The following is a 15,773-nucleotide window of genomic DNA, read 5'->3' on the forward strand; positions in this document are numbered from 1 at the left end:
GTCATTGTTTTTAGCTAGCGGTACATAAAATTCACGAAAGCGCGAAAAATTAAGTTTATGAAAAAGGCAGAATTATTTATGTAAAGATGTAAAGTTTTGCGGATTTAGGTCGACGAAAATCTCAAATTTCTACTGTTTCTGCATTTAATTTACGACATTCATGGTTGTCCGTGCGATTTACGATGATTTAAGTTCAACAACCATACAGTGTGTAATTATAATCTAGACGGAATCAACGGGGATCTTGAAATTCCTTTCAATAATACTTTTTAACGAAAGAAGATCACGCGTCTGATATTACACACCGAGTGACTTATAAGTATCAATTCGGTCGATCCCGAAAGGGTTGAGAGAGTGACACGGTAATCGGGTGGATAGGAAGGAAAAGGGGAAGCGGAGGAGGGAGGGGGGGGGATCGTAAGATCGTCGCGGCGGCGACGATCTGTCGGGCAAAGACGTTCGCCGGTCTTCGAGTTACGAAGTTAGATTCATCGAGCTCTCTGGCCCGCTCTCGCGAGGTAATGGCCGATTTTTTGCTCGATCCGGAGACACAGGCCGAACCGGGGGCTTTTATTGGGGCTTAAGCTGCCGGGAAAAGAAGGTGGCTCCATGATAGATGCGAGCGAACAACAGCTACATGGGTGGCCTGCACCGTCACACGCGGCGTACTAGCCACCCCGAAGACATTCGCCGCGCGGCTATGATACCAAATCGTGCATCGCGCTTATATTCGATATGGAGAACGCCGCGACGCGATGGGCGCGACTCTCGTCCTCGACACTCGCGAAGGCGCCGGCGCCTCGCCTTGCAATGTCGCGTAAACATCCGAAAGATACTGATAGATCTGTGACTTTATTGAAATTGGCTAAAATTTGTTAGTACGTTACTAATTTGGATTGCTCATTATTTAGCAATTGCAAATGAACTTTGATATAAGAAACACGAGTCTCCCTTCATAATTTTATATAATTATAAGTTGTATAATTTTTTGCTAAATAAATCCAGTTTATATATAAGTTTAAATGTAAACTTAACATTATGTGTATTTATCTATTACTGTAAATATCGTTTACATAAAAATGGCATAATTAAAAAAGTGTGATTTTTCAATTACTATTATAAATGGATTAAATAAACTTTATCCTATTAATCACTAAAAAAAGTAATTTTTTTCGGGTTGAAAATAATAAAAATGACATTTGATCATATTAAGAATACTTTTTTTTAATCGATATTATTATCTGATTAGTCTATACATTTTCTGTCAAGTTGAAGAACAGTTTTCCCCTTTTTTGTTTGAGAATTTTGACTTTTTAAATTAGATTATTTTTGAAGTAAGGAAACGATATATCTCTCTCTCTGCATATCGAGAACAATCCGCGAGACTCGTTCGCGATTTAATATGATGAAGATGGCCGCGCGACGAATTGTTAAACTCCGTGGTTTTTCTCGCGACTTTCAAATTCCGTTAAGGGATTTTTGTTACATTTAAGCGAAAACGTGTTGACGCGGGGACCAAGCGTGAAATTTAATGAGTCGAAAACCACCAGTTATACCGGGAATCCGAATACAGCGCTCGCGCAGAGACCGTGGGTATCGCTTAAACACCGTGACCACGTTTCGCGAGACGGCCACAAAAGCAAAGTATCGCGCTAACTGCACTTGAAACGCGTGAAAATGTCTGCAGCCGCTATGTTTACGATTACCGCCTTCCGTTTATTGCTCCCTTGAGAAGACACTTAACCCCGTGCGCCGTGGAGAAAATTGTAAACTGTAAACCGGAGGTCTGTAAAGACTGCGCTCATTCGCGGCGTGCTACAACGAATTTATAAACTGTCGTTTCGTCACACTGCCGCTCGCTTTGACGTTTTATCTTCATTCTTATAGAATTTTATAAGCATAACGATATATAGATAGAGAATTTAAATAGATACTTTAATCAACGTAAAATCGGTTTGATTTGTGTAAATCTCTTCTGCCTGTTTCCACCAATATAGGGCTAACTTTTCATCTTTCTTTTAATTCTTAAAATTAGAAAAAATTAAGAGTAATGTGAACCCATCAAATTAAAATCTACATTGGAAGAAATGATCAATGCTTGAAGTCTTTTTTACATCTTAAACAGTACAGTATAAATTAATTATTTAACACAAATGAATGAGGAAGACCATATTTGATCAAATCTGATTTTAGTGTCTCATAAGATTTTTGGATGAATTTTATAACACTCCAGTTAAAGCAAATTGCGCACCAAATATTTGTCGGTCTTAAAACACGTGAGTCCTAAACTAAAGCTGGAATACATAATATTACAAATTAAATTGATAAGTAATTTAATATGGTTGATGCTATCAGACCGAGTATCCTTAAAAACAACTCTAAAGAATTTATTGCGATAAATATCACGTCAGCCTGGATTCCAGCTTGAATCTCCTTCATTCCGCACATGTCGTACCAAATCAATCATCAAGGCTTGTGATGATAATAATCATCATATAATTATTATTACTTAAACGACCAAAAATGGAAGCCAATCACATTTAATGTAGAAAACGTTTTGCAGATCTTGTATTACGAATAACAATTTAATACGGATGCTTTTATCTACATAAAATTGCCATCTTATCCTGGTCAACCTTGAATTATCACTGCCTCGTTTATCGACTTTGTAGCTTGTCAATCATCCAATACTCATTCATTCTTATTTCCCTAATTGAGGTAAGTATCGAGTATATAGTTAATGGCGATAATAAAATAACAAGTCGCGTACGTGCGCGTTTTTTTAAAAGAGCGCCCTTCTCTAAAGTAATTTGTGCGTAACATAAAAATATCGATTCGACAGCATTACACGATATCACTTACGCGATCGTTATATCTTTTCCTTTTTCCCCGTGATGTAAACGTCATTTAATCTCTGAAACAGCTTCTGAAAATACAAGGTGTGTATAATTATCAAGTTTACGTTATGTATATACTTTACATATGTATGTACTTAAGAAATGTACGGCAATTCCCATACGACATAGACTTCCAAGGGACCTCCTAAAGACGTCTAGAGATATCCTGTGGGCTTTGATCGTTCTAAGAATGTTCTTCAGATAAAATGTATTTTATGGGATTGACACAATTATGCTTATTTAAAGTATCGATGCCGTCTAATTTTATCCATTCTGTGCCATTGTATATTGTAATTGATTATCCGACCGCGATGTCGACTTCGTCTATTTTGTTCCACGTGTGGGGCACGCGGGCCACCCGCGAATCGTGGTGATACAGAAGGACGATGAGCAAGGACGCGTATCGAGGAATCCTTTCCTTCGACTGCCCGCGGCGTGATTTTGTCGCATCATTATCGTGACCGACATCGCCATAAGACTGCATACGACAGTCAACGAATTCGCTAACGATTTCCGAGTGACTCTGGCCTTCCTTACCATTTCGCTTTCAGATCGTTCGACCGCGATGCGCTCGATTACGCCGATCTATTATAGATTATTAGGGAGAATATTGTGGAGCCACGATTGATTCGGACTATCTATCTTATTTTACATGAGTCGAGATTTGTGCCCGACGAAAAGGATCCATTAGATTAGCGTCGTTTTAAATTCGTTGCTTTGTGTGTATATGTCCTTTAGAGATTTAATAGATAGTGGGGATAATTACTCATTTTGAATATTAAAAGCAGTGTCGTTTGGAAATCCAATTTAATATTTTTATTACTGAAAGGTAGTGATTAATTACTCATAACACTGTTGTGTTTTTAATATTCAAAATAAGCAATTAATCACTACCTTTCAGTATTAACTCGTAAAGGACACGTCCCTTTGGAGCACCTGCAAAAACACCTGGATGCGAATTCGAACTAAGATTATAAAGTATGCAACTTATAAGCTTTATTATTATACATAAGTGAGTTTTTTAGTAGTTTTATTATATTTGTAAAAATTTTAATAAAATTTATAAGTAAAATTTAGAAGAATAATAAAGCATGACGTCACATACCAGCAAAATTCAGTAATAGATTTATTATTTCTCTCTTCTTCTCGGTGGCATTATGTAAGCCTATTAGGAGGACACGAGATATTCGTGAAAGGGGTATAGACGACGTTTGAGGAATGCCGAAAGCGAGGAGGACAGGGAGGTCAACCAGCGGTGGAGCAAAGAAGGGAAGCCAGAAGCTCGATGAGATCCTGGTTTTAATTAGTTGAAACCGACATGCCGAACTATCGACAGAATTGATGATGTTACAGATATGAACGTGCTTCTCCCTCCTGCAACTTCGTTCAGTTCCAAATACCCTTGTCAGTTTATATCATGTCTTCATATGCAATAACCATTTGCAGTATGTTAATAAGTTGTATGTCTACACTGTATGTCTGTAGAATTATTATATACAGCATATAATTATCGACTATAAAAAATTCAATTTTTCCGCAAGCATTTTTATATTCATGAAATATATATTGTTTTTGGCAATTAGTTTACCAAATAGATTGACAAAATCGAAAAAAATGTATACATATATACGTTACAAACTATTCAATATTATAATAAGCTAATCTTTCTAATGCAAGTAATCTTAATTATTGGATCGATAATGTATTGTCATGTAAATATATAATGTAAATACATCTTGCAATATGGGAAATATATATATTGCATTTTTTGTAAAAAAAAAAGCAACGAATTTAAAACGACGAATTAAACACATCGAAACTGTCGTAAGAAACATGTCGTGACAGTTTTCTTTTTGATCTGAGCAATTTGTGTGGGCGGTATTATGTGGCAGGCGGATAATCGGGGCGAGTAAACAACCAGCGGATGAGAGCCACTGGGTCGTTTACAATTAAGCAATGTAACCGAGTCGCAGACGCGTGGAGCGTCGTGTGTGGTCCCAGGGCTCCGGTCCCACCTCTCTCTTTCCACTCTTTCCACTACAGTACCACCACTCCGTGGCGGTGTCCCCACCACTTAGAGGTTCTCTTCGGCTGCTCGTTTCCTCCTTTTTGCTCTCTTTACCCCTTTACTTCCCCTGCACACCGCGGCTCTTTACGTTCTACGCTCGACCCGAAGATGGTGACTCATCCACCTATTGGCTACCACGATCGTTCGGGAATTCCGCGTCGTTGATCGTTCCTGACTGTCATAACTGAATTTCCAAAGAGGACGACGCGTACGTCACGGCGAACTTTGATAAAAAATTCTTTACAAAGTCACTCTTGTTAAAAGTAAAGTAGCGATAGAAATTGTCGATGGAAAAGTAGCAATACGTATAAAGTCATGGTCAATATATTGAGCCGCTGAATGGAATGGTGATAGCAGTCACTTCTTTTAGCTTAATAGACAAGAGAGAGAAGTTTTATAGAAGTTTCTTTCCTAACGTGAAACACGGTTATTTCATTGTCATAATTCTTTGTAGGTGTATCTACCTATAAAGAGAACAGTATATGAATGTTCTAGAGAGAGAATAACGGAAATATATACTTCTACATTTATATGAAAGTCCGCTACCTTTGCTGCGGAATATCATTTCTTTTAATAGAGACATGTCATTATGTTTACCTTACACATTCATAGTTCACAAATATTTTATAAGGCTCTTCGAAGAGGATACCAACAGGTTCTGCTGTTGGATAGAGCTGTGACGTCTAAAAGAGTTTACGAGGAGACGTGTTTGGAGTTTGGACTTGTCTGGAGGCGCGGATGCGTTAAGCTGGACATGACACTATGAAACTAAATACGGATCGTCGGGCCCATCGAGATTCTCCGCGATTCAAAAAGTGTCACAAACCATCCTATGTCATAGGACCCTCTCACTTAATTTTCGTTAAGGTCGATCTTACGGGTCGGATCAATAGCAAGACAATATCGCCTTACCTACTTTTCTTTCTATCTATCAGTATCAGATTGCGATCAGTTAAACTGCGATGGGATAGATTTCTATTGATTTTGATGAAAAATCGAACGAATAAATGGAACGCTACATGATATTTCTTTTATTCTTTTATTGTGTAACAAATAGATCAAATGAAAGATCGCGATAAAATTTCCAATAATTGACAGTAGAAATTATTCATTGTGTCAAGAACACAAAGTGGATATTGTGGGTAGATGAATTGCAGGAAATAAGTGGCATTAAAGTAAGAGAGTGTGTGTCTTGTTAGCGTTACCATATTTGGCGATCAGAATGATAATAGATCATTTGCAAACTCTTATTAATTTCAAAATGAAAGTCCATTGAAAGTCAGTATTAATGATATGTAAGCAAAGAAGTGGTATTGCTGATTGAATAATTAGCAAACAAGACATTGATATTGTCTTATCGCACGCAGACTCTTGATTCGTACAGACACTAACGTGATAACGATTTTAACATAGAAATGATTTCCACAGATTCGATATTTATGCCATCTGCAGAATATTGCATAATTATTTTACAAACGAAATCAGTTTGCTATTTAAATACGCATCCTAATTAATGTCCTTTAAAAAAATTACATAAATTTTAATCATTTTTAACGATTAAAAAATGTTCTTGTAGCTGCTTATCTTATCGTGCACGGGCGAGTGCCGTTGCTTCGAAACAAAATATGAATTTTACATCGACGCTCTTGCGAATCGTATCCTTCGCACCCTTTGCGCGCATTCCCCGTAATGTTCTGCACGGTTAATGAAGAGTTCGCCGTGTCTCAGGATGGCAGCTGACGTTGCATTCATGCATGAGAGCGGCGCGTCCCAGTCATTTGGCCACTTGTGCGTCTAAAAACAAGGCAAACGCGCGCAAGTTTTGTCCCGTCGATGCCGGGGTAACGCGCCTTCCATGGGAACATGGGCCAGAAGAAAATTTTGTTGGGGGAACCGCGCGACCGTTGGCCCACACATCGTGTTGTCGGAACATGCGGATTGAGCCATTAAAGCCTGGTTGAGGCCTCTTTCGGGGAAATTCGCGAGACAGAGAGTTCGTTATTATCGCCGCGGCGCGTCTGGAATTGCGCGTTAAGCAGTCTAGACCGGAATATCGCGAGGCAAAAAAGGAATTGTAAGAATATTTTTAAAATGACAGAAATGGATTCTTTATAATGCTGTAATGCAATGCCAGAATGTTGTCGTTTTTGTTTCTTATAACTGAAATATGTTTATGATCTTGTAAATATACGTTTTCAATTTCTCTATGGTTTTAACTGTATTAAATTATACGTCATAGTGCTGGAATTATTATCCCGTTTGATTACACAATTTTGCTAAGTTATCTAAAAATTTAGATACGTACTTGAATACAATTGTACTATAATTATGTATGACTAGTTGCTAGAATATGTTCAAACTTTTTGCAAAGTTGATTATTATACTTGAGTTTTCTGTATAATTATTTTGATAGTCTAACACAATTATTTTCAATCAGTATCTATCTAAATTTTTAGATATACTTTAGCAAAATTTGTCCATGTAGTCTACATTATTATCATTTTTTAAAAATAATATATTATAATAGAAATACTATTCTTACATGATGTGACTGCACCAAAAATAGAGTTATATAATTTTCTCTTATCACATCAGACGTATCAATAATCATCGTTGACGTAGTCACATTTTGTATCTACCTTTCAATCGAGCACCAATACCAAGAGATGCGAAAGACGCATTTTTATCGTAGAAGAGAGAGAGAGAGAGCGGCGCGAGAGAAGATCGACCATCACGCGCAAAACCTCCGCCCTCCCCCTTTCAGGGAGATAATTTATTGGTCAATCAAAATGACGCATGGAGGTATAAGGTGACACGTCAGCGTACACGGCTGATCATTAATTTTAATACCCGTCAGCATCAGATCTTCCAACGTTGCTTTCCACGGTTCCCTCATCTCGCTCCCTTCCCACCCACCGGCAGTGAGTGCGTATCCATCGGCATCGGCTACCGTACGACTAATGCCTCGTTCGCCAACGACAATCATCCTCGGAGATCTCTCCGGTCTCGCTCCGATCTCTCACGGCCGCCACGAATTATTATCCTCCTCTTAATCCCGGATCGCCAAGCGTGAACGGAGCAGCGCCGCGCCGCGCTGCTCCGCGCTGCTCCGCGCTGCTCCGAGCCGACCAGGTGAGGTATATAACTCCGGGAAAAAGAACCATACCGCGGAGATACGATCGGTTCGAGGCTGCCGTGACCGGTCGACAAGCGGATATATCGGCGCTATGCGCTAAGAACGCGTCGAGAGGAATGCGAGTGCGAGCGCGGCGTGTCGATTGATAGCGCGACGTTCTTATCGGCGTATCTACCATTACGCATTAGCCGCTCGTTTATGGAGGTCGGTCGATCCGCTATAGATTTCGCCATGGGTCTGCCCGACGGTACGGCTCCTATCGTTCGGTTAATGATTATTGGCGTGTCAGTATACACGTAATTGATACCGGATATTACAATAATTAATATAGAACCACCCATCTTTTTACACTCTACCGTTTAAATTCATATAAACATAAATTTTCGGATAAGTCATATTCTTTCGCGATAACCATAGCTATTAAATATAGCTAAATTCATTAATTAAGTAATCTTTAATCATCATCTCGAGAATATTGTACCTCCCACAGTCGCCTTATTGAGTACGGGAACGCAATGAAACTTGTTTACTACTTTCGTAAGAGAAATAAATCCGTTAACGCCTTCAATTTCTCGTTCATCAATTCTAAGAAGGCTAACCACTTTCGTATACCAGCGGCAGGAAGCGCGGCGATATTTAGATAATGATGCCAGCGTTTTCTTATCAGTCGCGTAACCGGGTTAAAAAATACTGCCATTGCTGCGGCTTCACCGGAAACGATTTCGGTTTATCGTTTCATAGACGCGACTGAATATACACTAAAATACATAAATTGTCGTCTACATGGTGAACAAAACAAATGCAATGGTTCTCTACACGCAACAATATACACGATTTAATAAATTTGTTAATCCTTCGTCACTTCTAGTGATATGGTATACCTACTGGAGATATTTCTTTTACTTTGCTAAGCTATAATTTTATTATTAACGAAGATACATAAATTTACTTTTTACCGATATATTCTTCGATGTCTGGCATTTTGACTGAAAAAATTTATTAATATATACAATAGTATGTTCATTTTTATGCATAAACGACATAGAGTGACACCGAAAAGTTTATTAAAAAATTCAACAAATAGACTGTTACGACTGTTAAGAGATTCTCCGATACGCAGGAGGAACTCGTCATCATTCGTTGATCATTCATTGATAAGTGATCTAATTCTCAGTCCGCGTCGACATTGCACTATAAGTGTGGATACGAAAACGCTTATCTCCGGCTAATATCGCCTTGTCAAGTATTCGAGAAATAACGAGTGCTCGTCGAACGAATCACGGAGCAAAGACCAATGAGACGGATGCATAATATGAACCTACGGGTTCCTCTCTCCCGTTCACGAGGAATATACGCGGTTCTCCGAGAATGCCGAACGGGTCGGCTGGGGTTAATGCCTGCGTACCCCCTCACGTGCATCCGCTTTTCTCTTGGTTGTATCTCATTTGTAAAGATTCCGGGACAAAGGAGGAGGAACGATCGTCTTTATGGATCTGGCGTAGCGTTTGACCCCCCTCCCCCCCTCCCTCCACCTCAATGCCCAAAGAGGCATCGCCGGACGTACGGACAGACAGAAGCGCGAGTCTGTCAAGTACCGCGATTCTAATCTGACAGGGACGTATTGGGCCCCGCTGACCACTGCCGAGGCCCGAGAGGTCGACCGATCGGTCGTCGTGTATATATCTCGGCTATTTATTAATCCTAACCGACCGGCATGGATTTCCATACATTCTCGAGCGCCGAAACGCGGTCGATTTCGGCATTTCATCGTGAAACTCGAACGTTTACGTCGGGGATCTGGTCGAAGGAGAATCAGATCTGACGATGTACTCGGCGACGACTAAATTATGCGTATCTTTCATTGATTATTTATTATAAAGCTCTCGCGTGAAAGAACTGCTTGTAAAAAGGAACCCTGACGCGGGACATTTTTCTTCATGTAAACATGAGCGAACAAAAATGAAATTAATGGTACTGCCAGTGTAGTTGAATATGATAAAAAAGAGTGTACGGTTCTCATCTATTTTTCAAGATAAATTATGATTTAGCAACGTTACGCGCGCACGCGGAACTGCGCTAATCATTAGTCATGTAACTTGCAAGTTTTAGCGACTTTGTTTATTTCGGAGTTAATAATGACGGAACATTTGTATCCCGCGTCTTAAGGAAACCTTACTGGGTCAAGACGGTATCGATACACCTAATCGTCATAGCGTTAAAGAGAGCCATTTCTTTTCGTGGAACACGAGGGTATAACGGAAGTCTAGTCGAAAGTGAGTATCGTCGATTATTCGTCATGTCAGTCCTTCCACTCTGCCGTAGCTTGTACGTTAATGTTACCTATTACTTATCAGGCACCCCTTTTGACAGCGGCGTTCGAGTTTCGATGTTCCCTTGGATATCTTCGGTTTTCGACCTTTGAATTTCGACAAAAGACACTTCATTATATTACCGCGAAGTGTTTCCAAGTTTATTTGATTTTATTCCAAATACAAAAGTAATTTCTATTTTCTTTCGATTCAAAATTAGAAACGCTCTCACTGCTCTCGAAATGATAATGATGGCGTATTGCAGGAGATAATTATATCACAATTATTATTATTATTATTATGATTATTACTATATGATTGTATATGTCAAACGTTCAATCTTTTAAAGCTGATGTCAAAATTTGCAACATATTTATTGGGTTTATAAAAGGCCTTTCCTATTTAATTCATGTTAATTAAAGAGCATTATAATTAATCAAGAAATCAAAATGGCATAATTCGTATAAAAAGGAATAACACTATACGTTTTAATAGAAACAATCCAAATTTGCAAATGTAACATAAAAAAGATTGAATTGCTCCATATTTTTTACATAAATTTATAATTAAGTGAGCTTAATAATCATATGTTTTTAAACTATATACGTTCTCAACACACACATGCCGGAAAACAGACTCGTTATTTAACAGTTACGCGTTTTCTGAAAACATCCAATGTTTCCTGTAGACAATGTAATAAAGTGATGCGGAAAGGAACGCGGAGACTGTACGTATGTACTTTTGCGAGGACAGCGATAGTAGGGTTAAATGAAGTATGACGCGCGTTAACCGACACCACTCGCGATCAGCGTAACGCAACACACGCAAAGCGTTTACGGTATAACGTAGGCGTGGCTGGCTTGATATCAACGATGGCCACCTTTCGACTGTAAATCAATCGATATCTCGCCTGCAGGAGGGGCTTTTCATAGGGCTTGTACGATGCCTGAAACGAGCCGGGGGTGGAAGCATGCGCCAAATGCTGAATGCGAATCGACCCGCCCCGCCGCTTCCATCCGCACAGAGATCGTCTCGGCTATCGTTCTCGCTTTTCTTTGCGACGTTTCGCTGAAATTATTTGTAAAAAAAATCTATTTTTTCCACTTTTTTAATTTTATTTACATCGCTACGAATTATTCATAGAACAAATAGGATATACAGTCTGTACAAATTTATATTGTAATTGTACATTCTATGTCCGCAATAATTATATATATAATTTTCTTGCATTACTATGAATGAAATAAAGTCCGAAAATCAATTATTTTGAAGTTACGTTTATTATCATTTCAATCAAAAAAATAGTTTTACGTAAAAAATTTGTAAATATGTTAATTTTTTCTAGTTATGCTTTTTCTATTTCAAATAACTTTTAGATTAAAGAATTTTGTTAATGTTATTCAAATTTATTTTTCTCTCTTTTACTTCAGTGACGTAATGACTTATTTACCTGTTATGGTCATTGATCGTGACATGTCTCGCGGATGACACGTCGCCATGTCATAATTCATTAATCGGGTTTTTGGTTCCATACACAGCTGTCGACGTCTGTCACAGATTATATATACTTTACCCGAACATTCACGTGACTGCGGGAGAGGTAGGTGATAACGAAATAAATCATTGCTCATTGGCTTGATAATGGGAATATTTAATTCGAATTTAAATAATCTTACAAGTATCAGTTGTCGCGTGTTCGTTCGTATGCGCTCGCTACGCTTCATATATCATACGTAAATAAATAGCTAAGTTATATTTTAAACAGTCTATCAGGACAACGCCGTCGCTAAATGGTAAATTATGTACACGTCGCTTCGCGCGAAATTACATATACAACACACCTATACATAGAGTTCGTCTCTATTTTATTTCTCTCTCTATTATGTATAATCTTCTATTGCACGTCGCAATCACTCCAGTGTTTCGCGATATATATCTTACATATTTTACAATAAATTAACGAAAACTCTTATTCCCCCTACTTATATTCGTCCAATCCCAAAATTCTAAGATTTCGTGTAAACAATCTTACCGAAAAAATTGCAAAAAATGGCACTTGTTAATCTCCTCCATAACAAACTAACCGCTGCATGCCATCGCATGATACGTTAATCGAATGTATTTTATTTTTTCGATAAACTCGATCAATTTTGCGAGAAAAGATTATCCAATGTGTGATATCAGTGTTCTCTTGTGTTAAAAAAAAGATCAATTTCTTTTTCTTCCAACAATACAAAATATTATTAACTAGTTCTCTTTTCTTTTTTATTTTATTTTTTACACGGCAATATTTTATACAGAGCATCTCAGGAAATTCATTTGTTCTCTGAGACACTTTGTATCGCCGATTGCGTTTCTCCTACAAAATCTAATCCAATTGTACGTGCTGTTGCCTAGGAATGTATGTTGTAGCGTTTATTTCATTTCTTTTCAGAGCGATGGCAAGGAACGGCGATCGTAACTTATTCGCATATCCATCTCAGTAGAAATAACTTCCTGCTCGCGATTATTTTAAACGGGAGCAAGCGATATTTACCAAACTGTTGTTCTATCGGAAGCTCTAATTATAAGACAAGAATTCTTCGAGTTGACTCTGTCTAATGAGTTGTACTAATACGTCTAGCGAAATAAATACTCCAGTCTTTCATTTTAAGGAAGAGAAATGACAGACCGTGTCGACTTTGGTCCGTTCTAAAAGTTTCTTTTAATTAGCTTTTTGGCCTGATATACAACTCTCTTTAAAGTAATACACTATACATTTACTTTTTTTAAATTATATATGAAAATTTACATCGCGCTTTGGTTGATTTATTTTCAATGACCTGTAAAATTATCAAAGTATTTTTCGATAAGTAACGTTATTATTTTTTTTTTGCAGAAGGGAAATTATTAATTCCAAAGAGGATTGTCTTAGTCTTACGAAATTTCGACATCGAATATTTTTCGATCGTATTGGGAGAATTTTTCACGCTAATTTGATATATTTCCAGGTTCTATTTATCCTTCAAAATTTCTCTAAAAAAATCTTGCACAAAGAATTAAAATCGAATAAAAAATTCGACTTTCGCTTATGGCTCCTTTGAGGTCAGATGCGAAATTCAGGGGATCAAAGTTGCAACGTTAGAATTTTTCCGAGCGTTTAAGTTTGCAATCGTCATTTCGCTTGAAGTTCCGCGGCCTGTTCCTCTTCCTCTTTAGTAAGCGGTACCGTCGAGTGATTGTACAGCCCCTGTGCCATCAGTTGAAGCGCCAGAGGATTTTTCTGGCCGCTGGCTTTCTTGATTTTCGCTCGCTTGTTCTGAAACCAGATCTTGATTTGCGCCTCGTTCAAACCTAAATCCCTCGAGAGTTGCTGCCTCCGTCTTTCCGTCAGGTATCGGTTCTCCGCGAATTCCCGTTTCAGCCTCGCTAATTGTTCACCGCTGAACGCGGTTCTGGGACGTTTTTCTTCAGGGGTGCCGCCACCGCGTCCGTCTGTCCTCTTCACTCTTCTCGTGCGTGGACCTGAAACACGAGATGGTTCTAGCGTTAACTCGTATCTGTCGATATGTCTGTCCAAAGACATCTCTGTAACGACACGTACAACAATCTCATGTTAAAGTAACAAAAAAATAAAAATATATATATCTATAATATAGAATGACTCAAGTAATATAAATTAAATAAAAGTATGTTGAGAGAAGAGCCAGTAAATTTTAATACTTAAAACACAAAAAGTTAAAATGAAAACATAAACAACAAACGTTTCGATTCTGATTGGCTTATTATCAATGTTGAGTAGGTATATAAAACGAGTATACAAGACGATTAAACGATGAAAACAATAAAAAGATAAATCAATTACGGCCTTGACGCAATATAAAAAATAAACTTCAGATAAGCTTATTCATTTTTATTAAGAATATATGTAAATATAAGTAATCATTTTTTTTGTGTTACAAAAAGAAATATATTATAAATAAGAAATTATATATTTCTCTCTCTTCACTCAGATTAAATGAAATTTTTTCGAAATGTATTTTTTTTCTCTCATAGAATTTTCATTTTTTAACGCGAGTTTCTCAATGATCGCTGTTGCTATCGAGTTAAAGAATGGAATCTTACAGATGACTACAGTCAACAGGACATCAGGTTTTAAACAATGGCCTCGCAATACCGCTTTACAAGTAGACGTTGATTCAGCAAGTTTACACGCCGATAAATCTGAGAAATTAACGAATCACCGGTCGGTAAGTTTTATGGCAACATTTATTGTCTAGGTCTCTCAAGTGTTTTTCTCTTCGGTGCGCCAAGTCTAAGTCCGGTTATGCACGCGTGTCTTCTATAACAAGCTAGTTACTTGGGAGGAGCCGCGCACGAGGTCGGGAAGTTCGTCGATGGAATAAACGTCCGACTGAAAGGAAACGTCCTGCCGACGAAGTAAATCCTTCCGTCTCGATCCTACCTGCCTTATCACGCTCGCAGACGCGTTCGCGCGGAATCACCGTGACGTCGGATGGACCAGGCAAACTGGTGGCTTTATCGTAAATCAAACGCATTATATTATTGCAGCCATGTTGCGCATCTTATGCCGACGCAACGTCACTATTCGCACGTTTACGTTGCGTCAGCGCAGGGGCTTGATATCCGATCAACCTCGTGCGAGATTTCGAGAAAAAAATCCCAAGGTAAGTCTTCCCGAGATTGAGATAATTAACAGAAAGTGAGGATAAGATAAATGGTGGATAATGCAGCAAGTATATTCGATTATTTTTACATAAAAGATAATTGTAATTTTGCCATGTAAAGAAATATTCTGTATTCGGTGATATTTGAAGTGCTTGTTACAATAACGAGCTAGTCTTTACTTTGTAAAAATATCTAGGACATATAAAGTGTTCTGTGTCATTCATCAATTTCTAGAAACTTTAACCAGACTCAAATCTTTAACTGCAGACTCTTATTATAGGATCTCTCCGTTTCTGTCAATACTATAACCTATACATTTCCTGTCTACGTTGTTGGTCAGTTCATTGTCGCAGTAAGTCTTTCGTTTAATTGGCAAAAGAGTGAAATTCTTTAGAGCTTGTTTAACTTGAACTTTCAAGCATGTTATCATAACAGGCGGTTGCTTTGCCAAATAAGGGCCGCGCGAAGCGCATTGCACGATCCATAGACACAACTCGATTTTCCCAGCGTGACTACTTCCTCTCTCGTGTGATTCCCGCATGTAATTCCCAACTAATAATTCACAGGATAAACACTGTGTATGCCGCTCGGCGCGGCGCGGCACGAACGCACTTGCCGCGTTTGTACGGCACGCACCACCGGCTATAATTGCGTATAAATCAAATCATAACGATCAACACCATAGCGTTATCGGT

The 15,773-nt window shown here is 38.4% G+C and overlaps 1 protein-coding gene across 1 annotated transcript in view; it reads right to left on the bottom strand.

Moving 5' to 3' along the window:
• Positions 1 to 13,489: 13,489 nt before the first annotated feature.
• LOC108780118 (probable serine/threonine-protein kinase DDB_G0282963) overlaps positions 13,490 to 15,773 on the bottom strand; it is a 70,771-nt gene continuing 68,487 nt past the window's right edge. Inside the window, exon 3 of the mRNA XM_018547715.1 lies at positions 13,490 to 13,932. Coding sequence (XP_018403217.1) covers positions 13,565 to 13,932 — 368 coding nt within the window. The 3' untranslated portion in view covers positions 13,490 to 13,564. The remainder of the gene's footprint in view (positions 13,933 to 15,773) is intronic.

This window comes from Cyphomyrmex costatus, unplaced genomic scaffold, assembly GCF_001594065.2.
Source record: "Cyphomyrmex costatus isolate MS0001 unplaced genomic scaffold, Ccosl1.0 scaffold122, whole genome shotgun sequence".
Lineage (NCBI taxonomy): Eukaryota > Metazoa > Arthropoda > Insecta > Hymenoptera > Formicidae > Cyphomyrmex > Cyphomyrmex costatus.